Source organism: Oncorhynchus mykiss, chromosome 1 (assembly GCF_013265735.2).
Source record: "Oncorhynchus mykiss isolate Arlee chromosome 1, USDA_OmykA_1.1, whole genome shotgun sequence".
NCBI lineage: Eukaryota > Metazoa > Chordata > Actinopteri > Salmoniformes > Salmonidae > Oncorhynchus > Oncorhynchus mykiss.
In genome coordinates this window covers 90717520-90743663 of record NC_048565.1, presented here as the reverse complement: position 1 = coordinate 90743663, position 26144 = coordinate 90717520, and the positions used below count along the sequence as shown (strand labels likewise).

The window sequence follows — 26144 nt, the reverse complement described above, 5'->3', positions numbered from 1 at the left end:
ATAATGTCTGGTACTGTGTTTATAATGTCTGGTACCGTGTTTATAATGTCTGGTACCGTGTTTATAATGTCTGGTACCGTGTTTATAATGTCTGGTGCCATGTTTATAATGTCTGGTACCGTGTTTATAATGTGAATTACCATGTTTATAATGTCTGGTACCGTGTTTATAATGTCTGGTACCGTGTTTATAATGTGAATTACCGTGTTTATAATGTCTGGTACTGTGTTTATAATGTGAATTACCGTGTTTATAATGTCTGGTACCATGTTTATAATGTGAATTACCATGTTTATAATGTCTGGTACTGTGTTTATAATGTCTGGTACCATGTTTATAATGTCTGGTACCATGTTTATAATGTCTGGTACCGTGTTTATAATGTCTGGTACCGTGTTTATAATGTGTGGTACTGTGTTTATAATGTCTGGCACCGTGTTTATAATGTCTGGTACCATGTTTATAATGTGAATTACCGTGTTTATAATGTGAATTACCATGTTTATAATGTCTGGTACCGTGTTTATAATGTCTGGTACCATGTTTATAATGTCTGGTACCATGTTTATAATGTGAATTACCATGTTTATAATGTCTGGTACTGTGTTTATAATGTGAATTACCATGTTTATAATGTCTGGTACTGTGTTTATAATGTCTGGTACCGTGTTTATAATGTCTGGTACCGTGTTTATAATGTCTGGTACCGTGTTTATAATGTGAATTACCGTGTTTATAATGTGAATTACCGTGTTTATAATGTGAATTACCGTGTTTATAATGTGAATTACCGTGTTTATAATGTGAATTACCGTGTTTCTAATGTGAATTACCGTGTTTATAATGTTTTATCGTGTTTGTCATGTGAATTATCATAATTTCACCACTAGAGGGGACGAGGGAACACTAATCATTATGGATGTATATATATCTGCATGTCTTTAGGGGGGGGGGGTGTAAATTGGCTAATGATAAATCAATATCATGTTTTCTTTACTCTGTTCATGTATATATGCGTATAATCTCGGATAACCCAGGACTAAAATCTAGTGTTATTTGGTCAGATAATCGAGTACCATTTATTTTCACGTCGTCTGGCCACATTAGATTATTGTGCACATTATCTGGGACAAAATTCAAATGAAAAAAACTTTGTATCCTGAGAACTTTGTTCTGAGAATTTCCGGCCCAATCACCAAAGTGTTCTCTCTCAATTACTACCATGTTTATGTTACCATCTTGGTTCTCCTATTTGTTTCTTATGGAGACATTTCAATTTGGGCATGTTCATATAGGCCACTTCCAATGAGTGTAAAGGGTTAAAACGATCATGGATGATTATAATAGCTTAGTGTATGAATTGTGTAGTTACATTTCTCCATCCTCATCCCTCAACTGGTTACCAAAACAAGTGACCTCTTTGTTGGGGTGTCTGCTTTGATGTGGTTTGAATCCCAGATTGCTCCTTTAGTTAAAGTACAGTATTTTTATGGTATGAAAAAAGCTGTTTTCTGACAAATAAGTCCACAGTCACAAAGGAAGTGTATGTAGGCCGACATGTTTTTAATCAATGCTCAACATTTCACCATGAAAATCATATTTTATGAAACACAGGAAATTGACTTTGGTCTTGTTTATTCAGCTTGGTTTCCCTGTAAGAAGAAAGACATAACAGAATGGATCAGTATTAATAATGAACATGATAAATATATCAACACTTGGTAATAACAGAATGGATCAGTATTAATAATGAACATGATAAATATATCAACACTTGGTAATAACAGAATGGATCAGTATTAATAATGAACATGATAAATATATCAACACTTGGTAATAACAGAATGGATCAGTATTAATAATGAACATGATAAATATATCAACACTTGGAAATAACAGAATGGCTCAAGCATTTAAAACTCAGTAAACACCTTTTACCAACTAAATTTGGATTAGTTATTTTATTTACCCTGTCCTGAAATGTGTTTCTCAGAAATCTAAAATACATTTGAGTGAGTGTAAAATGTCAGAATTGTCTACTGTGAAGTCAGGTGTAGGTTTAGCAGCACTTCTGTACCTTTCCAGAGTCACGGGTCTTGGCTCTGAGCTTGTTGACCTGAGTCTCAGCGATGTCAGCACGCTCCTCAGCCTCTTCCAGCTCATTCTGAACCTTCCGGAACTTAGACATGTGCTGGTTGGATGCTTCCTCCTGGGTGAGGAAAAGAGAGGAGAGCATAACATCAGTATTGAAAGTTTGGAGCTTCAGCTACCAAATTAATATATATTTTTAAAATGTATTTTAACGTTTTTTTTTATTGACAGATTTAGGATAGCATTGTACAGTATATATAAGGAGATAGATGATACAGCAGAGAAAGTGAGTGGTGGAACAATCTGCTGCTTCCAGGGCCATGTGATCCAGGAGAGTCAGCACCACCACCAGACCAGCCCCCGGCACAAAGTTAAATAATATTCAACCCTCTCTACTTTAAAATGTTACACATAGGAAGAGGAGTCACTGTGCAAACATTTCTTCAGAAAGGACATGCACTATCAACTGAGTCAATGTTGACATTGTGCAGTAACAACACTTCAACTAAACTCACTAAATGTTTTGTAATGTCTCCTTGGGACTGTAACCTTTTCAGAGTATTTGACTAAGTCTGTGACTCACCGCTTCCTCAGCCTGCCTCTTGTAGGCCTTCACTTTCATCTGCAGCTTATCTACCAGGTCCTGAAGTCTGGCAACGTTCTTCTTATCCTCCTCAGTCTGTGGGAGAAGTTACAAGAATCAATAGTCCATAGTTTAACACACAAACCAGTGTGCTTTAGTGTGTGCAGAATGCACTTTCTCTTACCTGGTAAGTGAGCTCCTTGACTCTGCGCTCATACTTGCGGACTCCCTTGACCGCGTCTACACCTCTTCTCTGCTCGGCCTCCACCTCAGTCTCGAGCTCACGCACCTTTGTGGATGAAATAAACGTCGGCATTTATGTGAGGTGGTAAAGTCAAACGTAACAAATCTTTGTAAAACAGGAATGTTCTTCTACTGGTCAAGAAGTGTTGTCTGCTCCTATGAACTTTTACGATTTTAATTAAAGGGGTCTATAATGAAAACAACTACATTTCATGATGTAGGTGGTTGATTGAGAGAAAAAGCCATTACACAATACCCCTGTTCATTTTCATATGATCAAATACATTTCCAGCAAACTGTTTTTCAATCCACCCTGCTGTTAACTCACCCTGGACTCCAGTTTCTGGAGCTGCTTCTTGCCTCCCTTCATGGCCAGATTCTCAGCCTCATCCAGACGGTGCTGCAGGTCCTTGACTGTGACCTCCAGGTTCTTCTTCATCCTCTCCAGGTGAGAGCTGGTGTCCTGCTCCTTCTTCAGCTCCTCAGCCATCATGGCCGCCTGGAATGGTAGTTAGTTTCATTTATGCACCAACTGGCACCAATCATAAAGCTCCTTTGGGATCTTTGGTGTGGTTAAACCAGCCCAGTGACTGCTGGCCCTTGGGGACAAATCAAGTTGATGTAATTCAAGGACTCACGTCAGTGATGGCCTTCTTGGCCTTCTCCTCTGCATTCCTGGCCTCCTGGACGATGTCTTCCACCTCTCCCTGCACCTGAACCAGGTCAGTCTCCAGCTTCTTCTTGGTGTTCGCAAGGCTGGTGTTCTGAAGGAGGAAACAAGGCGATTTGTTTGACTCCCAAGAGAACTTACAAGTGAGATAGAGAAAGTCACAAGGCTGAAGTCATGAAAATGTAAACGGTTTGCTTGGTTGAGTTTCATTAGAAATGGCTTTTGACCCGTACCTGGGAGTGCAGCAGTCCAACACGCTCGCTGGCGTCCACCAGCTCAGTCTCAGCCACTTTGCGACCTCTCTCTGTCTGCTCCAGAGCAACTCTCAGCTCCTCGATTTCAGCCACCATCAGACCGTTTCTGCGCTCCACCATGGCTGCCTGCTCCTTCATGTCCTCTGCGGCGCGGACGGCATCATCAAGGTGCAATTGGGCATCCTGGGGTTCACAATTACATAGTATCATTAGACTTGTGGAAGTAGGGGCGATAGGATTGGTAATAAGGGGGAATGGGGGATAACTAGTCAGTTGTACAACTGACTGCCTTCAACTGAAATGTGTCTTCTGCAATTAACCTAAACTCCTCTGAATCAGAGAGGTGAAGGGGTCTGCCTTAATCGACATCCACGTCATCCGCGCCCAGGGAACAGTGGGTTAACTGCCTTGCTCAGGGGAACAGTGGGTTAACTGCCTTGCTCAGGGGAACAGTGGGTTAACTGCCTTGCTCAGGGGCAGAATGACAGATCCAGCAACCTGTTGGTTACTGGCCCAACGCTCAAACCACTAGTCTACCTAGCTAGGTTCATTGGTAAAAATGTCCCCGATATCCCTACAGTATATATTAGTCCACTCTAATATCCCTACAGTATATTAGTCTACTCTAATATCCCTACAGTATATTAGTCCACTCTAATATCCCTACAGTATATTAGTCCACTCCTAATATCCCTACAGTATATTAGTCCACTCTAATATCCCTACCTTCCTACAGTATATTAGTCCACTCTAATATCCCTACCTTCCTACAGTATATTAGTCTACTCTAATATCCCTACAGTATATATTAGTCCACTCTAATATCCCTACAGTATATTAGTCCACTCTAATATCCCTACAGTATATATTAGTCTACTCTAATATCCCTACAGTATATATTAGTCCACTCTAATATCCCTACAGTATATTAGTCCACTCCTAATATCCCTACAGTATATTAGTCTACTCTAATATCCCTACAGTATATTAGTCTACTCTAATATCCCTACCTTCCTACAGTATATTAGTCCACTCTAATATCCCTACCTTCCTACAGTATATTAGTCTACTCTAATATCCCTACAGTATATTAGTCCACTCCTAATATCCCTACAGTATATTAGTCCACTCTAATATCCCTACAGTATATATTAGTCCACTCTAATATCCCTACAGTATATTAGTCCACTCCTAATATCCCTACAGTATATTAGTCCACTCCTAATATCCCTACAGTATATTAGTCCACTCCTAATATCCCTACAGTATATTAGTCTACTCTAATATCCCTACAGTATATTAGTCTACTCTAATATCCCTACAGTATATTAGTCTACTCTAATATCCCTACCTTCCTACAGTATATTAGTCTACTCTAATATCCCAACCTTCCTACAGTATATTAGTCTACTCTAATATCCCTACAGTATATTAGTCTACTCTAATATCCCTACAGTATATTAGTCTACTCTAATATCCCAACCTTCCTACAGTATATTAGTCTACTCTAATATCCCAACCTTCCTACAGTATATTAGTCTACTCTAATATCCCTACAGTATATTAGTCTACTCTAATATCCCAACCTTCCTACAGTATATTAGTCTACTCTAATATCCCAACCTTCCTACAGTATATTAGTCTACTCTAATATCCCAACCTTCCTACAGTATATTAGTCTACTCTATTACATTCCTCTGATCTATTATTTTCTACTGATTCACAAACAAATCCCTCCCCATGTTCAGGTTTTTGAGCCTGATGTCCAAGTCCCTTTACCTTGAACTGTCCCTGGACGTTCCTCAGCTGTTTCTGGGCCTCAGCGGCCTGCCTGTTGGCGTGGCTCAGCTGGATCTCCATCTCGTTCAGGTCTCCCTCCATCTTCTTCTTCACCCTCAGGGCATCATTCCTGCTCCTGACCTCAGAGTCCAGGGTGCTCTGCATGGAGTCAACCACCCTCTGGCTGTTCCTCTTGATCTGCTCCATCTCCTCGTCCTTCTCAGCGATCTTCCTGTCCACCTCACCCTTGATCTGGTTCAGCTCCAGCTGCACACGCAGAATCTTGGATTCCTCGTGCTCCAGTGTGCCCTGAATGAAGAGAAGCAGTCAGTCAAATCAACCCTTCACTCAGCTCCGCCCCCCTTGGTTACTGTTGCAACCTCAGACTATATTTTCCTGGGAAGCCCAATTCCCCATCCAGACCACTGGAATAAACCCCTTACAATAATCTCAAACTGTGTTTTTATATACACAATGAAATTAAACACTACCCCTCAGGTATGTTGTGTTGGTCTGTCATTACAGCTGCTTCAAAGGGATTCCTGGTCAAATTATTTTTGTAGTGTGGCCACTGAGTGGCTCTGAATTCAGTGCCAGCATGCAGTCAAAGCTATAACTACTTTTGGAACTAACTAGTGGTCTCAAATCGTATCCTGAAGTTTAACGCAGATGGGAGATGTATTCATAGCATGACTAACTGAGCTAGCCAATGTACATGATCATATAAGTTATATGGCTAGCTAGCAACGTTTGGTGGTCTATGAGACAGAGCTAGCTAACCAAGTGAGCTAGCAAACAATGCAACAAAAGTATAATATCGGATTCACTCCATCAACAGGCTCTGCATTTCAGGATTCAAGTAGCAAGTCCCCCTGGTGCACTGTTCAATTATTAAACTTTAATTTTATTTTAAGAAAACTCTGTTTCTGTTTTCTTTTTCTACTGGTTTTCATGTGTTTGAAACAAGAGCTTGTTCGATGTGTCCGACTCGACGATAGTTGCTATCCATTGGAGAACAGGGATTGGTTGCCCACAAACGTTAGGGCGGAGCTTAGCGAAGGGTCGGGACGTTTGGATGTGCAAAACACAAGGAATTGCATATATATGACTACAATAAACACCAATAAAAGGGAGCATTGGATTGTAGCTGGCATTGCCAAGTGTAACACTGCTTTTCCAATCAAACAGCTGTAGTTTGTACCTCAGCCTCCTCCAGAGCGGTCTGGATCTCAGACTTCTCTGTCTCCACGGTCTTCTTGGCCTTCTCCAGCTCATGGATGCTCTTGCCAGTCTCTCCGATCTGCTCAGTCAGGTCAGAGATCTCCTCTGCACACACACACACAGAAGCTGTTTAGACTTGGGAGATTTTCAGTGGATTTCACCAATGCACTGAAGTTTATAATGAATCATAATAACAGATAATTAATTAACAGTACTTCATACTGTATTGCAAATCTAATTGCCACCAACATCATTGGGTTGTTCAAAGGAATACCAATTACAAGTTCCAAAAAATATATTTTAAACTTTACATGAACATTCTGAGATTGTTACATAGTCATTTTTATATAATATTAATGATTACAGTTGATTCCATTTTCAAACACTGGTCAAACATCATGCAAAAATAACTGCTGTCAAATGCTCACGTTGGAGGTTCTTGTTCTCTCTCTTCAGAGTCTCCAGATGATCCAGAGCCTCCTCGTAGGAGTTCTTCATCTTGAAGAGTTCAGTGCTCATTGAGCGAGCCTCCTTCTGAGCTCCTTCCAGCTCAGCCTGGCCCTCCTCATACTTCTGCTTCCACTCTGCCAGAACCTGGGGAAATCCATGGGATTTTCATTACAACTCATTGAAAGAGAGTTTTCAATCAGAAATATGCTACAATTATAATACAACTGATAAAATAGCAGACAGAAAATATCACCCTAGAGTGAGGTTTATAAATGTTCACCTTGTCAAAGTTCCTCTGCTTCTTGTCAAGGTTGGCGGCCATGGCGTTGGCTCTCTCAACGTCAATCATGAGGTCCTCCACCTCTCCCTGCAGTCTCTGCTTGGTCTTCTCCAGGGAGGCACACTTTGAGTTGGTCGCCTCAATGGTCTCCTCAGCCTCCTGCAGACGCTGGGCCAGCTTCTTCCTGTTGGACAACAGCGGGTGGTGTCATGGTGAGTAACTTGTTGTGAAACAAATACTGCACTACATATTGAAGTAACATTTTCTCAGATCCCCAACCAGCCTCACCATCCACAGCCTTTATTTTAGTCTTTACTATTGAGAGCAACTCACTTGGCCTCCTCCAGCTCCTCTGTGCGTTGGATGGCATCAGTTTCATACTTAGTCCTCCACTGAGCCACCTCACTGTTGGCCTTGGACATGCCGCGCTGCAGCTCTGCCTTGGCCTCCTGCTCCTCCTCAAACTGCTCTCTCAGGAGATCACAGTCATGGCGGGCAGACTGGACACCATGGGCCAGTGCGTTTTTAGCCTGAGAGATAAAGAAAGACAAAGAGAGATTAGAGAGGGAGAGTAAAACAGATGACAGTAGAAGTCTCTGAGGGAGGTGTAGAAACAGTCTATGTGTAGATAAAGATCTAAACTGGAAGGTGGTTTCCATTTAGGATGCCTTACCTTGACCTCCTCCTCAATCAGTCTCTTCAGCTCCTCCACCTGCTGGGTGAAGGCCTGTTTGCCTCTGGTCAGCTGAGACACCAGGGCTTCCTTCTCCTCCAGCTGGCGACCAAACTCACCTGCAGGGAAAGAGGAACATCTTGTTATGGGGACTCTGTTCTCGAAGATTGACATTTTATTTTGAGGAATCGTAGTGCAGAAACTGTGTGGACTGAATTTACAGCCCCCGACACATGTTATTGTGTACTACTGAGGTGAACTATATTGGTTTGTTGTTCATTGTTGGAGGTACCATTTTCTGTCAGGAGTCTGGCCCTCTGTCCGCTGATGTCGTTGACCTGGCGAGCATTCTCATCATTTTTAGTCTTGAGCTCGCTCAGCTGGTCCTCAAGAGTACGGCACATCTTCTCCAGATTGCCCTGTTAGTGAAACATATGTGACTGTCAACTTCAGTTTATTAAATGGTAATTTAGCTGACCATCCTCAACACTGCTTGACCAAAACATCACTACTCACCTTAGTCTTGGCGACAGCCTCCATGTTGCTGGAGAGGTCATCAATCTCCATCTTGTACTCGCTCTTCTCCTTCTCCAGCTTCTGCTTGACGCGCTGCAGGTTGTCGATCTGCTCCCCGAGCTCAGCCACACTGTCGGCCTGCTTCTTGCGCAGAGCGGCGGCTGTGGCCTCATGCTGCAGGGTGGACTCTTCAAGATCACGACGCAGCTTCTGGAACTCAGCCTCGCGCTTTTTGTTCATCTCAATCTGAGCAGCAGTGGCGCCTCCAGCCTCCTCCAGTCTCTCGCTGATCTCCTCAAGTTCCCTGGAGAGATCGGCCCTCTGCTTCTCAACCTTGGCCCTGGCAGCACGCTCAGCCTCAATTTCCTCCTCCAGCTCCTCAATACGGGCCTAGAAAAAGGGTCAGGAGCAGGGGGAATGAACACTACAATACAGTTGAAACAATTGAACCTCACTACATAATAATAGCATGTACTGTATATTTAGCATAAATGTGATTATACATAGCCAGCTACACTAACATATTTACTATATTCATTAGACATTGTCCCATGCAGGAACCAAACTAACAACGGTAAGAAGCAACATCTTTGCATAGATTAGAAGCACCAGCAAGAAGCACCATCTTCCATCTTACTGAGCCATCAGAATCCACCAGGAAGAATGTGTGCTAGTGTAACGGATGTGAAACGGTTAGCTAGTTAGCGGTGGTGCGCGCTAAATAGCGTTTCAATCTTTGACGTCACTTGCTCTGAGACCTTGAAGTAGTTGTTCCCCTTGCTCTGCAAGGGCTGTGGCTTTTGTGGAGTGATGTGTAACGATGCTTCGTGGGTGACTGTTGTTGATGTGTGCAGAGGGTCCCTGGTTCGCGCCCGGGTATGGGCGAGGGGACGGTCTAAAGTTATACTGTTACACTACCAGAAGAAATGCATTGGTTATTTTCCTGTACTGGAGCTTAGATCCTGTACTGTACCTGGAGTTCCTTGATCTTCTTCTGCAGCTGAGCTCCCAGAGACTGCTCATCCTCTATCTTGCTGAGGAGCTGGGTGGTCTCAAACTCCTTCCTAACAAATACAAACACGTTGATTGCAAAGTTTGTTTAGGTTAGACAGTGTAAAGGGAGCCTAAGCTACCATTCACTTTGCTTTTAAGAATCACATACAAAGACTATTTCATGATTACAAGAATGAGCCAAGAAGAACCATTATGTTGATCAAGAAGGCAGGGAATACTGTAGTCATTTATTTGTGTTTACTTCTTGATTTTCTCATCAGACTGCTGCTTGTCATTCTCCAGGTCCATTATGGACTCCTGGGCCAGTTTCAGATCTCCCTCCAGCTTTCTCTTGGCTCTCTCAAGGTCCATACGGAGCTTCTTCTCTTGCTCCAGAGAACCCTCAAGCTACAATATATAAACAGACATGTGTTGGTCAAATCTAAACAACTGTAGATTATATCATCTTGCATAATATCATGGCCAAAATGTCAAACTCCACTCACGTCGTCCACTTGCTGTTCCAGCTTGGTCTTGGCCTTCGTCAGAGTGTTGACTTTGTCCTCCTCTGCCTGCAAGTCATCCAGTGTCTGCTGGTGTGCCTCTTGGAGGGCTTTCTTCTCCTTGGTCAGCTTGGCAACACTCTCATCCACAGACGCCATCTCCTCTGTCAGGTTTTTAACCTGAAAACGGCCACAACAAACGTAGTTTTTGGTCAATTCACCATAAGTGAAGTAGCAGTAACAAGTGGGTAGCAGAACATGCAATGAATATTTTGTTTTCTACCTTTATTTAACTCGGCAAGTCAGTTAATAACAAATTCTTATTTACAATGATAGCCTAGGAACAGTGGGTTAACTGCCTTGTTCAGGGAAAGAATGACAGATTTTTTACCTTGTCAGCTCTGGGATTCGATCTTGCTAACTTTCAATTACTAGTCCAACACTCTTAACCACTTGACTACCTGCCACCCCAGGTATACTCCCATGTGGGGAGTACACCATATTACACTATTTTGTGTCTTAATTTTTACTGCACTCACAAAAAGACTTGACTTCCATTTCTGTTTTGAGTTCATCATTCTTTGGATTATTGTTTGGTTAGACTGTCTACAAGACCTTGTTTTCAGTGGCGTGCTTCTCCTTCTCCACTTTGGCCAAGGTGAGCTCCAGGTCATCAATGTCCTTCTTCAGCTCAGAGCACTCGTCCTCCAGCTTCCTCTTCTTGGCAGTCAACTCAGCATTCATCTCCTCCTCATCCTCCAGCCTCTCAGTCGTCTCTTTGAGTTTGGCCTCCAGCTGGATCTTGCTCTTGATGAGCCCCTCACACCTTTCCTCAGCATCATTCAGATTCTCTGAATCCTGGTTTCAGAACAAGAGAAAAAAACTGTGTTTTCACTTTGTGTATCAACATATAGACTTTATTTAGTCAAATAATTCAGAGCAAATCAATTTACATTTTTAAATATAAATATATACCATGGGCATTTTCTTGAGTTAGCCACATAGCGATTGTGTTAGTATCTGTGTACTTGTGTGTCTAAATGTGCTCTGATGAGGGTTGTTGCTCACTCACAGATGCGACTTGAAGCGCCAGGTCATTCTTCTCCTGCACCATGGCCACCATCTTTTCCTCCAACTCCTTCTTCTTGGCCAGAGCCTTGGCCAAGTCCGACGTCATCTTCTCATAGTTCTCCTTCATGTTGGCCAGCTCCTTCTCAGTCTCAGCGCTCTGCAGCAGGGGCTTGATCTTGAAGTACAACTTCATCCATGGCCAGGTTTTCACATTCATGAATGAACGGATGTTGTACTGGATGGTGAAGACGGAATCTCTGGTCCACAGAAAGGATAGAGTGACATGGTGAGTGACATGGTGAGTGACATGGTGAGTGATATGGTGAGTGACATGGTGAGTGACACGTTTAAAGATTATTAGGAAAATTATGATTAAATGACTGAACAATATTCTCATTTTAAATAGAACTGTAACAAAGTAAACTTATATTCTGTTTTATTATATCTGATTAACAATATGAGTTCATAAGAAGGGATTGTGTGACACAAACAAGGAGTAATTAAAGTTAATGAACACCATTCCAACTAGGAAGAAAGGAATGGGTTGTGGATTAAGTAAACAGATAAGGTAGTTAACCTATGGTTGAACCAAAGAAATGAGCTCTGGTGTGTTTTAGATAAGGCAGTGAGTGCATTCCTAGGTTTTCTGTTAGTTAGAACTGTCAGCTAAGTGGTGATCGATAATGGTGAGGAGTCAAAAGTTAATTCAGTTGTGTTGTGTGTCCTGTGCTAGGGGGATCAGAATGAACTTTGAATTAACTTTTAAAGTTCCCTTTGTCTCGGTCGAGAGGAGGAGATTCATTTTAGATATAATGAAATGACGTCATGTTATTGTATATAAACTGTTGCTCGTGGTAACGTGGCAGCGCCCTCCAAGAATATATTCTGTTACCTATTATTGATAAGACTGGTCTCCGTCTATTTCATACAAACAAGAACCTTACAAATTCTCATTAAAATAGATTAAGGGAATTCAATTAATGAAAACACATTGGAATAATTAAATTACAGTAACAAAGATCTCCTCCAGTTTTAAAGAGGAGGACTTTAAAACTAGATAATGGGATTTGAAGAATAACAAAACAGGGATCCTGACATGTTTTGTATACAGCTGAGGAATGGGGGAAATGAAACCACTCTTAAATGTATAGATAGCGCTACATAGGGAATGACTGACAAGTAACCCTAAGATCATGAGGCATTTCCTATTATTCCAGAAAAAATTGGTAAAAATCACTTATTTAAATAACAATTGAACAGCTTGCTAAATCCCAACCTGCTGCTTTAATAGAATATTATATCATGTACTTTCTCATCCTGAACAACTCACAGCATATTCACTACACGATCATTATACATTACATGCAGGTGTTTGACAGAATTCTTTGCCAAGATGTCTACTCTTCCTCACCTCCTCTCCATCATCTTGGTGAACTCTCTCCTCATGAGGAATCCACGGCTGAGAGCCTGGACCATGCCGACCAGAGAGGCCAGCTTCTCATCTCTCATCTCCTCCAGGACACCCAGCAGACCGGCTTTGAAGAACACCTGACACAGGTTGACATGGTCAATTATGGAACCAGTGGTAAGAGGTGGTAAGAGATAGAAAGTATTTTTGCAGTTGTTTTTATGTTTTTACTTAACTTTTGTTCAACTCATACATTTCTTTTATATAGAAATGTGTTTTTGCTGGGGGGTATTTGACTGACCTTGGTGTGTCCAAACTTGTAGTCCTCGTGATTCACATCAATGGACCCAAGCAGCTTCTCAGAAGCCTTCTTGTTGTCCATGAACTGTCCCTCAGGGATGACACTGGCATTCAGTACTTTGTACCTGAATCAGGAGAAATGTCAAGTTGTAATAGATTGGTTATATTACGTAACATAATAAGGCTATTCTGATGTTGGGAAAACCCTTAGAGATCATATTTCTGTGTGTGTGCGCGCGCTCGTGCGTGCGTGTACCTCTGCTTGAAGTCAGCATAGATGATTCTACTAGGGAAGCCCTTCCTGCAGATCCTGATACCCTCCAGAACACCATTACACCTGAGCTGGTGGATAACCAGGAAGTTCTCCATCAGACCTGGAAACACAAACCAAGTCTCTTTAAATACTCATAAACAGGTTATAGACTGGTTTGTTAGTGTTACTGACTCTGTACTGACAAGATGTCATATTTAACTCAACCTCTATTGTACCTGGAGTCTTTGACTCGTTGGGGATCAGGCAGCGTACAAAGTGAGGATGAGTGCTCCTCAAGTTGGTCATCAGCTTGCCCAAGTTCTCCTGTAAGAGGGTTACAAACCATGTTCTCAGAAATCATTTCTGATAATCACTACAGCTGAATATCCACATTTTAAAAGCTCACCCTGAACTGGGAGGACACAGTCTGCATGGAACCACCCTTCTTCTTGCCTCCTTTCTTGGTTGTATCTGTTATAATGGAGAAAAGTTCCATATAAATGAGAGAATCTCATGTTAATTTCACATTTATCTTAATGCAAGCGCTGCCAATGAGATTGTGTAAAATAACACCTGTTGAATGAGTAAATTAACCCAGTAAATCACCCTGACAAATTGTGATACATTTAAAGCAGCAATCAGCAGTTGAAACAATAACAAAGCATTCTCCCTGCCCCTGTTTCGATAAAAAACTGAGAGATATGAATGGAGAAACATAACCACTCAAATTTATAGACATATCTATGTATTGAAGGACTGACAATCCATGATATCAAAATGATAGTATGAATAATGTTTTGAGGCTGTAAAGTGCATGTTTGCCTTTACTTTCCTTACAAGCATTAAAACAAGCTCATATTTTGGGTTCTGATGGGGTACGACAGGCGAACTAAGCCGATGTTCTTTAAGAAAAAATGTTCAAGAATGAATGGGTACATATCTTTTAACCTCTAACCTCTACATCCACGAATGGATGTAGCAACTGCAGACTGACCCTTTAAAGAATATGGGACTGATTTGTAACTAGTTCTTCATGAAATATTTTGCTGTTCTGCTAATCTTACCCTCAGGTGGGGCAGCGACATACAGTGTAGCCATCAGTTTGACTGAAGACTTCCCGTACAGCTGAAGAACTGAGTCGTTCAGGGGGTCCTTGTTCTTGTCCAGCCAGCCAGTGATGTTGTAGTCCACAGTGCCGGCATAGTGCACCAGGGAGAAGTGGGCCTCTGCCTTGCCTTTGGCTGGCTTGGGCTTCTCAAATGCCTTGTTTTTGCCAAGATGCTGGTCATACAGCTTGTTCTTGAAGGAAGTGTCTGAAGCCTTGGGGAACATGCACTCCTCTTCAAGGATGGAGAAGATGCCCAATGGCTTTACGAAAATAGATGTACATCAAATTAGTGATATTTACATTTAGGATCACATTTGTTCTTTTAGCAAATATGCTATTATGAGAGTATCTTCATTTAGGGGCACAATAGGAAACATATTGAGTTCTCAACAGTCAGATGTGTCATAACATGTGATAATATCTCTCATTACTCCATTTAAACTTTGCTGTTGAGGTCCATTATAATCCTGACAGACAGCTTACCTTCTCAATAAGCTCAATGCAGGCAGCCAAGTCCATGCCGAAGTCAATGAAGGCCCAGACGATTCCCTCCTTCTTGTACTCCTCTTGTTCCAGGACAAACATGGTGTGGTTGAAAAACTGTTGCAGTTTCTCATTGGTGAAGTTGATGCACAGCTGCTCCATGCTGTTGTACTGTTGAAGGAATTTCAGAAGGGATCGTTTCATCATCATACAAGGCTGTAATCCCTCTCAATCACAACTAATTGTCTTGTTCTGGTCTCAGACTCACGTCAAAGATCTCAAACCCGGCAATGTCGAGCACACCGATGTAGAACTGCCTTGGATTCTTGGTGTCCAACATCTCGTTGATACGGATGACCATCCACAAGAACATCCTCTCATAGATGGACTTGGCCAGAGCCGAGACTGAGTTATTAACCTGCAATGATAATAGCTCAAATGAATACATGAGATATTGACCATGTCTAGTGACAAGGTGAAAAGAGCTCGGGGAAAACATCACCACTATTCAAAACAAGCAATTCACTCATCACCAAAAGATGTATGGTGCTCAGAAAATGGTAGACACTGTGTTTGGCCGCCTTACCTGAGGCACGGTCTGTCCCTTGGTCACATACTCATTGCCGACCTTCACTTTGGGGTAGCACAAAGCCTTCAGCATCTCAGCTGAGTTTAGGCCCAGCAGGTAGCCGATTTTATCAGCCACTGGAGAGAGAACCAACAACAACAGACTCAGAAACACAAGATCACTTGTTTCTTTTCGGACAAGTTTTTTGTGGGTCTAGGTTTTGATTTGAACCCACATTCATAATTTTAAATCATTTCTGGAGGTTGTAAATTGGGCTCCATAAATGATCTCCTGCCGGACTTTGAGGAGGCTCTGTCTATCTTACATATTGTATATCTATGAGTGGGACTGGGAATGGGACTAATGCTTGACATATTGTATATCTATGAGTGGGACTGGGAATGGGTCTAATGCTTTACATATTGTATGTCTATGAGTGGGAATGGGAATGGGAATGGGACTAATGCTTTACATATTGTATATCTATGAGTGGGACTGGGACTGGGACTGGGACTAATGTTTACATATTGTATATCTATGAGTGGGACTGGGACTAATGTTTACATATTGTATATCTATGAGTGGGACTGGGAATGGGACTAATGTTTATATATTGTATATCTATGAGTGGGACTGGGAATGGGACTAATGCTTTACATATTGTATATCTATGAGTGGGACTCACCCTCTGTGCCGTCTGGCTCGGCCTGCTCCTCACGCTGCTTCTGCTTGAATTTCAAGTTGCCATGGTGCAGTACAGCTCCTGTCAGCTTGTAGATGCTGATCTTCTCATCATTAGTGAAGCCCAGGATTGTAATGGCATCCTGGCATTAGACAGGAAGTACAACGGTGATGAACTGAACGGTAGTTTTCTCACATACAGTACACTACAGTTCTGTTTTCTCACCAGAACAAATGGGATGGACATTTGACTGGCTTCTCAGATCCACGTGATTACACTTGACCAACACTGGTAGATGACATCACAAGATACATTTGACACAGTTCCACAGGGACTTAGTGACACTCTCTTGTTGATGTCTTACATGTACAGTATGGGCCTCAAGGTGAAGTGTGAAGGCATGAAGAGTTCCTTGAGGCACATGCCTAACTAACTGTCATCGGACTTTCATAATTCCTATATGTGTTCATTAATTAAATTCACTTAGTCTATTTTAGGAGAATTTGTAAGATTCTTATTTGCATAAAATAGACTGAGACCAGTCTTATCAAAATTAGAAAAATATTATTTATTCTCGGAGCGAGCTGCCATGAAACCACGAACAACAGGTTATGTACAAAATATGACGTCATAGGTTATAAAATGTCCTTCCTCCTATCGACCAGGACATAACTGGTTCAACAGTTTATTCCAACCCCCTAGCTTTGCTCGCTCACTCCAGACACAGACTTATCAAGATTCACTTCTGCAATCTTCACCTTCATCCATCACTATTTAGAAAACAGTTCCAGATGATGGAAAACCCAGGAAAACACTGCTGCCTTAACTGAACGTCCCAGAGCTAAGTTGAGTCGGCTCAACCACACGTTAACGATCCTTTCTGCTTACTTAAAAACCCACAATCCATTTCCTCCCCAACCTGGTTGGAATGGTGTTTATTATGTTTATTTACCCCCTGTTTCATGCTACACAATCCCTTCCTTATGAATTAACATTATTAATCAGATATAATAAAACAGAGTATAGTTTAATTAGTTATAGTTCTATTTAAAATGTAGTTATTGTTTAGTCATTATTCATAAAATTCCTAACACTAACTCAAGGCATTTAGAATCAAACAAACAAATACATGAAAATTCCCAGCAGCCACCAGGTTGGAATTGCACAGTGCATTCAGTGTGTATGGTGGTCCTACCCATTCCATATATAGAATATAATGAACCCTTTGTTTGACTCACGTCTGTGGCATCCAGCTCTTCCTTGTCGTTGATGCTGGCCACAGTGATCTGACCCTGACTGCACATGGGGAAGTCGTAGGGGTTGGTGGTGATGAGTGACATTTCTATGGACAACAGAGGATGTCTTGTCAGTTAAATCTCTTAGAACTGTACTGTCCTACCTTTACAGTATCTCTCCTTTACTCAGTAGATGGACTCAAGGATGTAGTATAAAATAAATATTATCAACTGAGACTCGTGGACTAGTGCATCACAGTCCATTACTTGATATATATTTCCCAAAGACCTGACCCATATCTAGATGCCTTGTTACCATGGATGTACTCATTGTAATAGTATTTATAATGGAGGTAGGAAACATTCCCCCTGAACCCCTACTTTGCCTCACCAATAATGTCAGGTTTGTGATTGGTCATCATCTGGAAGAAGATGTGGTAACCTCTCTCATCGGGAAGCTGGAAGGACACTCTGGACTTCTCTAGCAGGTCTGAGAGAGAGAGAGAGAGAGAGAGAGAGAGAGACAGAGAGAGAGGAGAGAAGAGAGAAGAGAGAGAGAGAAAGAGAGAGAGAGAGCATTGGATAAAGCTTATCTCCCCAAAAAGTCTGTGTGAATTTAGTAAAGAATTGAGAAATAATCCAAATCAACTCACAGGTCTCAATGTCAGCTTTAGCCAGTTTGCTACCTTGGAAGTGAATCCTGATGAATTTACCCTAAAGTAGAGCATGGGGGTTAGAAAGAGGTTAACTAAATACATCTAGCATTTTACTTTCATAGACCCCTTTAAATGTTACAGTTTGTTGGACATCTATTGATACAACAGAAGGGAAATACTGAAATACATTTGTCCAATATAGATCACTTTCCCAGTGTGCCCTTCATACTTACGAAGCGAGACGAGTTGTCGTTCCTCACTGTCTTGGCATTACCGTAAGCCTCCAGCAGAGGGTTAGCAGCAATGATCTGATCCTCAAGAGACCCCTGATTGAGACAAACACAAGTTGCTCAGAAACTGGTAAAGTTAGTTATTCTCGATTGCTTGATCACAGCCCACCAAACTGAAATGTCTTACAAAGGTTCAACATACCTGCATTTTGCCTGGTTCTGCTTCCTTCTTGGCACCAGACACTGCAATGGTGGCAAAGTACTGGATGACACGCTTGGTGTTGACAGTCTTTCCTGCACCGGATTCTCCGCTGGTTAATATGACAGAGAATCAGGGGTTTTAGTCACGTGTTTGAATGTCAGATCGACTTACACTAATAAATAACATTGAAAAATACACTGTTGACGTGTTTTAATTCATAAGTAAATCATTAACAAATATCCCCGCTCATCGACTCATTCCTATGCGTAGCCTAATCCATTGATAATGTAATATATCACACCCAAGTGACACAACATAATGCAGTAGAAACATTTTCTCAAGTGAGATTTTAGTAAACAACTTACGTAATCAGGACGGACTGGTTCTCCTGGTCTGCAACAAAACAACATATTGATTATCATACTCAAGCAACATTATGGGGACATTATTGAATTCATAGCATCATCATGGATTTAAATTAGGAACCTTTTCCATTCAAGGCCAGCGAACTGTTCTAACGTAGTCTTCTAGTCAGCAGATACGTCCCTAAAACATATTTTAACTTCCATCCATCCTTCCATTAGACCTCATACCAATCTGCATGAACTGAAAGGCGTTGTCAGAGACGGAGAAGATATGGGGTGGAGCCTCCATCCTCTTCTTCCCTCTGTAGGCGTTAACGACCTCCATGTCGTACACAGGGAGCCACTTGTAGGGGTTCACTGTGGCACAGAACAGCCCAGAGTAGGTCTGGATGAACGAGAATAAATTCAATTAGGGGATGAGAACAATCAGATTGACGTTTACCTGGATTTATGTGAGGATGTGGGTGTACTATGGTATAGTAATGTAGGTCTACTGTATTTGGTCTGTTTTGGTTTCTACCATGACTTTATGTGTAGTACTGTATGTGTGTGTATGTTTAGACAGGTATCTTACATAGATCATCCATGCTGCATAACGCTCTTTGAGGTTATACAACACAGAGGCTTCATTCAGGTAGGTCATCATGGCCATGTCCTCAATCTTGTCGTACTTAGGGGGGTTCATCTGGTAGACGTCTGCTTCCTTGAACTCTTTTCCTTCCTGAAACAGTCAGAAATCTAGATTATACGCAGATCAAACTGGGCAGGACTGAATTCTGTTTGCTCATTAAATACAAGTTCAATCTTTTAAAAAAAATCATGTTTAACTGCAAACCTCAATCTAATCCAACTACTTTGTCATCAGCCACTGACACACATGGTGATTCTTAACTAGTCAGTACAGAAAATGTCATGCTATTTTTAAATAGCAGCAACGAAAGGTATGTTTTTCAAGGTTATATTCTACTGCTGTTATTGATTTCATTTGGTCTATTGGCATGTTTTGATTATTGTGATATTAATTTCAAGACAGAGTAATTTGAATACTTTTCAAATCAGGCTTACCTCCTTAGTGCCGTCCGGATGCGCGACTGTCACAGTACACTTTCCTTCAGTCCTGGCAGTGACCAAACCCTTAAGGTAAAGCTCCTTGGTGTCTGCGACATAGCATGCGTTCTTTGAATCAAAGGGTGCCGTTTGTGCCTCCATCCTCTCCTTCTCAGGCTTACGGAGGTATATGGCAGCCTTGCCGTAGATTTGCATCTCCGCGTCCGTACTCATGGTGACGGATCACTAGGAAAGAGGCGAAACAAGAAACATGATTGACTCTGTGGTGCTTCCTCCACAGTCAACAGAGTTGTGAGTGGTATCTCTCACAGAACATTTGTCACTTTTCTTATGAAGACTCAAAATATGTCTCACCTTCTTTTTCCCCTTCTACAGATGAATTTGTACTTCTTGGAGAACCCTGGGAAACATTAGTTTGTTGTGAATACGCACAAGTCTAAAGCATTATCATTTAGCCCCCCCGAAGAGGTAGAAAACATTTAGAACTGTATAATTCAACACAGTCATGACAACCTTGTCCAATTCAACTACAGGTGCAACTGGTAACTTTCATTTCCTGGTGACAACTCACTCAACTACACATTCTGTCAATAATTCAAATAAATACCCCTGAAAACCCAGTTACATTATAAACCAACCCCTCCGTTTATAAACAGCAGGAGAACCACTTTTGACCGTAAATGAAATTTACAGATTTGAATAGAAAACATATTTAAAGTTAAGCACAATAAATAAATAAAACATTTTAAATCAACTCCACTTGATTGCATTTTAAAAATCTAACAAGACACATGTAAGATTCTAAGCACACAAAATGTTGGCGAATGTAAACATGTGAAGAGGTGGAGAGAGTCTTACCACAGAGGAAGAAGGTGTCTGACTTATGGATGCTGGGGTCTCAGCCTGCTTATATCTGGTTGAAACTGACAACCAGGCAAAAGTTAATTATGGACCACTCTGGTAAAGGACATGGATTGGGTGAGAGACCTCTGTATTTCTGTGTCTCACTAGCGCCACCAACTTGCAGGAGCGCCACACTCCCATTACGTTACTTTTTAATGCAATAGTTGGTTTTAAATTGAATTGAGTTAACATCAATAAAAGATGTCATTAATAATAATTATGACCGTATCAAAAGTTTGCGATATCAGATTGACTCCAATGTTTCTACCATAGCGCCTCAAATACTGTAATGGAGTTCCTGTTAACCCAATGCCACTAAAAACATTTCAGAATAATCTGACCTTATTTCATTACATTTTAGTTACGTTCATCTTCATCAACAACTTAATGTGTTTTTAAACCGATTGTTTTATACTTTGCTTTCAAACAAATCTGAATCTGTCTCCTCAGTCACCACATACTTGTGATCTATCATATTAAATGCATATTTAAAAGCTATAAAAGGGTTAAATCAACTGTGTAGTTATTTATCTACAGTATGATCTATTGAAGATGCTGCAGGAGCTTTTTTTGTATCACATTTCAGTTGTCTAAAACGGTCCAGGAGGATTCTTAAGGCTTACATAACATCAGTACAGTATTTAAATCATCTTATCCACTCATATTTCTGACAGCCAAGTAGCTGCCTCAAACATTTATTACACTCTGAGGTAAACCGTTTAGCAGCTGGCTTCTATAAAACTGCTTTAAAATGACTATATAGTTACAATAAAGTAACAGATTCCTTTCCATTTCCATTACATTTGAATTAATCCTTTACAATACAGTTTTAATATCTTTTTAATATATTTCTAACAGACAGCTCTAGCAAATCAATTTGTATTGGTCATATACTGTACACGTGTTTAGCAGATGGGGTTAGCAGATGGTGTTGTTGCTGGTGTGGCGAAATGCTTGTGCTTCTAGTTCCGACAGTGCAACAATATCTAACAAGTAATATCTAACAATTTCACAACTTATACCTCAATGCAACTTGTGAAGGAGACACCATCAGCAGAGGCATTGCTTTATATCATGTTTAGTACATGTATTTGATCAAGGTCTTCTTTATGGACAGGCATTTCACATTCTTCGAACTCTATCAAATCTTTTGTGTTTCAAAACCTCTGCATTTAATAGTCGTTTAAATGTTCTTTATGTCTAATGTGGTTCCAGCTATATTAATGTTCAATAGGGTGAATCTGTACATAACGTTCAGACAGAAATGTATTGAGTAGAACAGATATGACTCTCTGTCAGGTAGAATAGAGAATCACGTCAGCTCTATTCAATACACTTCTATCAGCAACGTTCAGAACATTTCACCTCAATACCCCCTGTTTGTTCTGTGAGCAGTGTCCACCCAGCACATCAGTACAAGAAGCCCCATAGAGGGGAGCTGCTGGATGCACTAGTTGAGCAGATGCCACTGTTATTAGACACAAGATATTTACTTAGCGTGTTTGTGGGTGGAGAGAACATCAACACCATGCAGACTAAGAGTTTATGACATTCAAAGTTATTTTAATGTGCAAAGATCTGGCATGATATTCGACCTGTGTTTTGGTATCCGAGGGACATAGTGCTGGTGTGGAATAAGAACCTGCACACCATGTGGATGGGGTCTGTCCAGATCAGGAGTTTCTGGCTTCTGACACACTGTTAACTGGCAGATGTCATTAAACCGTTGAGTAAACTGTCATAATAAAACTGTCATTGTACATATTTAAAATATTTTGGCAGGACCTTGGGAGTATCGGACAGTAACTCTTGATCCAAGACATTTTAATGGTGCTTTCAACAACTTACCCTGTTCTCTCCAAGTAGTTTAATCACCACAGACAGGAGTTTTCCTGAGACACGCAAGAGCTTTGACACACGGCAGCACTTTCTACATGATTCAATCCATTAAAATGTCACAGCCAGTCAGAATATATGACATGTCACATGCCGATCCCTAAAACAACCAAGCTGGATCCCTAAAACAACCAAGCTGGATCCCTAAAACAACCAAGCTGGATCCCTAAAACAACCAACCTGGATCCCTAAAACAACCAAGCTGGATCCCTAAAACAACCAAGCTGGATCCATGAAACAACCAAGCTGGATCCCTGAAACAACCAAGCTGGATCCCTAAAACAACCAAGCTGGATCCCTAAAACAACCAAGCTGGATCCCTAAAACAACCAACCTGGATCCCTAAAACAACCAAGCTGGATCCCTAAAACAACCAAGCTGGATCCCTAAAACAACCAAGCTGGATCCATGAAACAACCAAGCTGGATCCCTGAAACAACCAAGCTGGATCCCTAAAACAACCAAGCTGGATCCCTAAAACAACCAAGCTGGATCCATAAAACAACCAAGCTGGATCCCTAAAACAACCAAGCTGGATCCCTAAAACAACCAAGCTGGATCCCTAAAACAACCAAGCTGGATCCCTAAAACAACCAAGCTGGATCCCTGAAATAACCAAGCTGGATCCCTGAAACAACCAAGCTGGATCCCTAAAACAACCAAGCTGGATCCCTAAAACAACCAAGCTGGATCCCTAAAACAACCAAGCTGGATCCCTAAAACATCCAAGCTGGATCCCTAAAACAACCAAGCTGGATCCCTAAAACAACCAAGCTGGATCCCTAAAACATCCAAGCTGGATCCCTAAAACATCCAAGCTGGATCCCTAAAACAACCAAGCTGGATCCCTAAAATAACCAAGCTGGATCCCTAAAACAACCAAGCTGGATCCCTAACACAACCAAGCTGGATCCCTAAAACAACCAAGCTGGATCCCTAAAACAACCAAGCTGGATCCCTAAAACATCCAAGCTGGATCCCTAAAACAACCAAGCTGGATCCCTAACACAACCAAGCTGGATCCCTAAAACAACCAAGCTGGATCCCTAAAACAACCAAGCTGGACTTCATTCAGATCTTATTTTTCAGGTCACATATCAAATCAGTTCAATTCAGTTCAATTCAAAGGGCTTTATTGGCATGGGAAACATATGTTTACATTGACAAAGCAAGTGAAATAGATAATAAACAAAAGTGAAATAAACAATAAAAACATCAACAGTTAATATTACGCTCATAAAAGTTCCAAAAGAATAAAGACATTTCAAATGTTATATTATGTCTATATACAGTTTTGTAATTATGTGCAAATAGTTCAAGTCCAAAAGGGAAAATAAATAAACATAAATATGGGTTGTATTTACAATGGTGTTTGTTCTTCACTGGTTGCCCTTTTCTTGAGGTAACAGGTCACACATCTTGCTGCTGTGATGTCACACTGTGGGATTTCACCCAGTAGATATGGGAGTGTATCAAAATTGGATTTGTTTTCAAATTCATTGTGGGTCTGTGTAATCTCAGGGTGATATGTGCCTCTAATATATCATGATAAGTCTGTTACTGGGGCCAATGTCAGCAATGTCAGGACCTCGTGGTCGACCAATAAGGTCTAAATAATGTGCTGTTCTGTACCGGATCTCTCTGTGATCCTCATTACAGGTTATGAGGTCTTTTCAGCACGCAGTGTGAAGTCAATGAAGGGTTAAATGTAATATATTAATCTCAGACATTTACAAGGAGAAACACATGGATCAATTAGCCGTTGTGTTTTTCTATCAAGCTTTACAGATCTTTAGACAAACATACAACATGTTACAAGAAGTAGTTCCCATGATGACCCCCCCCCCTGTCAGTGAACTTCTCCAGCCAACGGCCACGTTCCCGAAACTGGGTGTCAGAGTTACATGCAGACTAAAGTTGTTTTGGAATGTTACCCGCTGACATAGAAATGTCAAAGTATCAAACCCCAACTGCTGAGCTGTTGTTGACACTCCAATTTCATCCCATACAGTCGATAGCAGAGTTGCAAGAAGTACAGTCTACCAAAGCAACAGATGAGTTACGAGCCCAATATGGCCATGTTCAGTGTCAGAAATACATCCAGCTTCCACAGCAATCTCTAAGGTAATTTAGCATTGCTTCGTTGCTTTGTTGGCAGATCTGCTGCTATTTGAGCCGTGTTCCAGAGGATACGGCCTCCTTCTTTATGGACGGCCTTATTTTTAGACTCACCAACTTGTTCATGGAATTAGGATCAGTCCACACCGTCCCCTCTCTCATCCTCCCAGAGCAGGCCAACCTGTACACAGACACAGGGGAAATACTGGCCATTTAATGGTAAAACCCTGTCCGACTCTAACATCTAGCACCTGGAAATAATCACAGTAAGTGACGCATGTCACACAGAGAACATACATAAAACTGGGAATCGCACACACATAAGAGTCTGGGGGAGCAGGGGACTCGTCCTAGCCAAGCCTTTAGTAGAGTCTGGGGGAGCAGGGGACTCGTCCTAGCCAAGCCTTTAGTAGAGTCTGGGGGAGCAGGGGACTCGTCCTAGCCAAGCCTTTAGTAGAGTCTGGGGGAGCAGGGGACTCGTCCTAGCCTAGCCTTTAGAAGAGTCTGGGGGAGCAGGGGACTCGTCCTAGCCAAGCCTTTAGTAGAGTCTGGGGGAGCAGGGGACTCGTCCTAGCCTAGCCTTTAGTAGAGTCTGGGGGAGCAGGGGACTCGTCCTAGCCAAGCCTTTAGTAGAATCTGGGGGAGCAGGGGACTCGTCCTAGCCAAGCCTTTAGTAGAATCTGGGGGAGCAGGGGACTCGTCCTAGCCAAGCCTTTAGTAGAATCTGGGGGAGCAGGGGACTCGTCCTAGCCAAGCCTTTAGTAGAGTCTGGGGGAAAAGGGGACTCGTCCTAGCCAAGCCTTTAGTAGAGTCTGGGGGAGCAGGGGACTCATCCTAGCCAAGCCTTTAGTAGAGTCTGGGGGAGCAGGAGACTCGTCCTAGCCAAGTCTTTAGTAGAGTCTGGGGGAGCAGGGGACTGGTCCTAGCCAAGCCTTTAGTAGAGTCTGGGGGAGCAGGGGACTCGTCCTAGCCAAACCTTTAGTAGAGTCTGGGGGAGCAGGGGACTCGTCCTAGCCAAGCCTTTAGTAGAGTCTGGGGGAGCAGGGGACTGGTCCTAGCCAAGCCTTTAGTAGAGTCTGGGGGAGCAGGGGACTCGTCCTAGCCAAGCCTTTAGTAGAGTCTGGGGGAGCAGGGGACTCGTCCTAGCCAAGCCTTTAGTAGAGTCTGGGGGAGCAGGGGACTCGTCCTAGCCAAGCCTTTAGTAAAATCTGGGGGAGCAGGGGACTCGTCCTAGCCAAGCCTGTAGTAGAATCTGGGGGAGCAGGGGACTCGTCCTAGCCAAGCCTTTAGTAGAATCTGGGGGAGCAGGGGACTCGTCCTAGCCAAGCCTTTAGTAGAGTCT

At 41.9% G+C, this 26144-nt stretch overlaps 1 protein-coding gene across 1 annotated transcript; it reads right to left on the bottom strand.

The window, feature by feature from the left end:
• Positions 1-1542: 1542 nt before the first annotated feature.
• LOC110515411 (myosin heavy chain, fast skeletal muscle-like) lies at positions 1543-20782 on the bottom strand. The gene is made up of 41 exons (XM_036988580.1): positions 20744-20782; positions 20240-20285; positions 19883-20110; positions 19392-19538; positions 19046-19202; positions 18818-18845; positions 18453-18561; positions 18254-18346; positions 18018-18078; positions 17756-17854; positions 17368-17471; positions 16133-16271; positions 15466-15584; positions 15148-15297; positions 14880-15050; positions 14353-14656; positions 13695-13759; positions 13525-13612; positions 13292-13409; positions 13037-13160; positions 12739-12875; positions 11329-11584; positions 10872-11114; positions 10260-10436; positions 10016-10161; positions 9734-9824; positions 8761-9150; positions 8537-8663; positions 8245-8363; positions 7905-8101; positions 7572-7755; positions 7270-7435; positions 6822-6946; positions 5621-5929; positions 3821-4024; positions 3556-3681; positions 3246-3416; positions 2859-2963; positions 2675-2770; positions 2078-2209; positions 1543-1652 (listed from the first exon to the last, which is right to left on the bottom strand). Exons 3-41 carry the CDS (start codon positions 20096-20098, stop codon positions 1635-1637), a joined length of 5811 nt encoding a protein of 1936 aa, XP_036844475.1. The 5' UTR covers positions 20099-20110; positions 20240-20285; positions 20744-20782; the 3' UTR covers positions 1543-1634.
• Positions 20783-26144: the final 5362 nt, after the last annotated feature.

Excerpts from the sequence above, each read along its gene's own strand:
- LOC110515411 (XM_036988580.1), bottom strand. The coding sequence starts at position 20,098 with ATGAGTACGGACGCGGAGATGCAAATCTACGGCAAGGCTGCCATATAC. Across the intron at positions 13,760-14,352 it reads TGTCGCTGCCCCACCTGAGG|ATACAACCAAGAAAGGAGGC; the intron begins GTAAGATTAGCA and ends CCATTATAACAG. Across the intron at positions 2,771-2,858 it reads TCAAGGAGCTCACTTACCAG|ACTGAGGAGGATAAGAAGAA; the intron begins GTAAGAGAAAGT and ends CTTCTCCCACAG.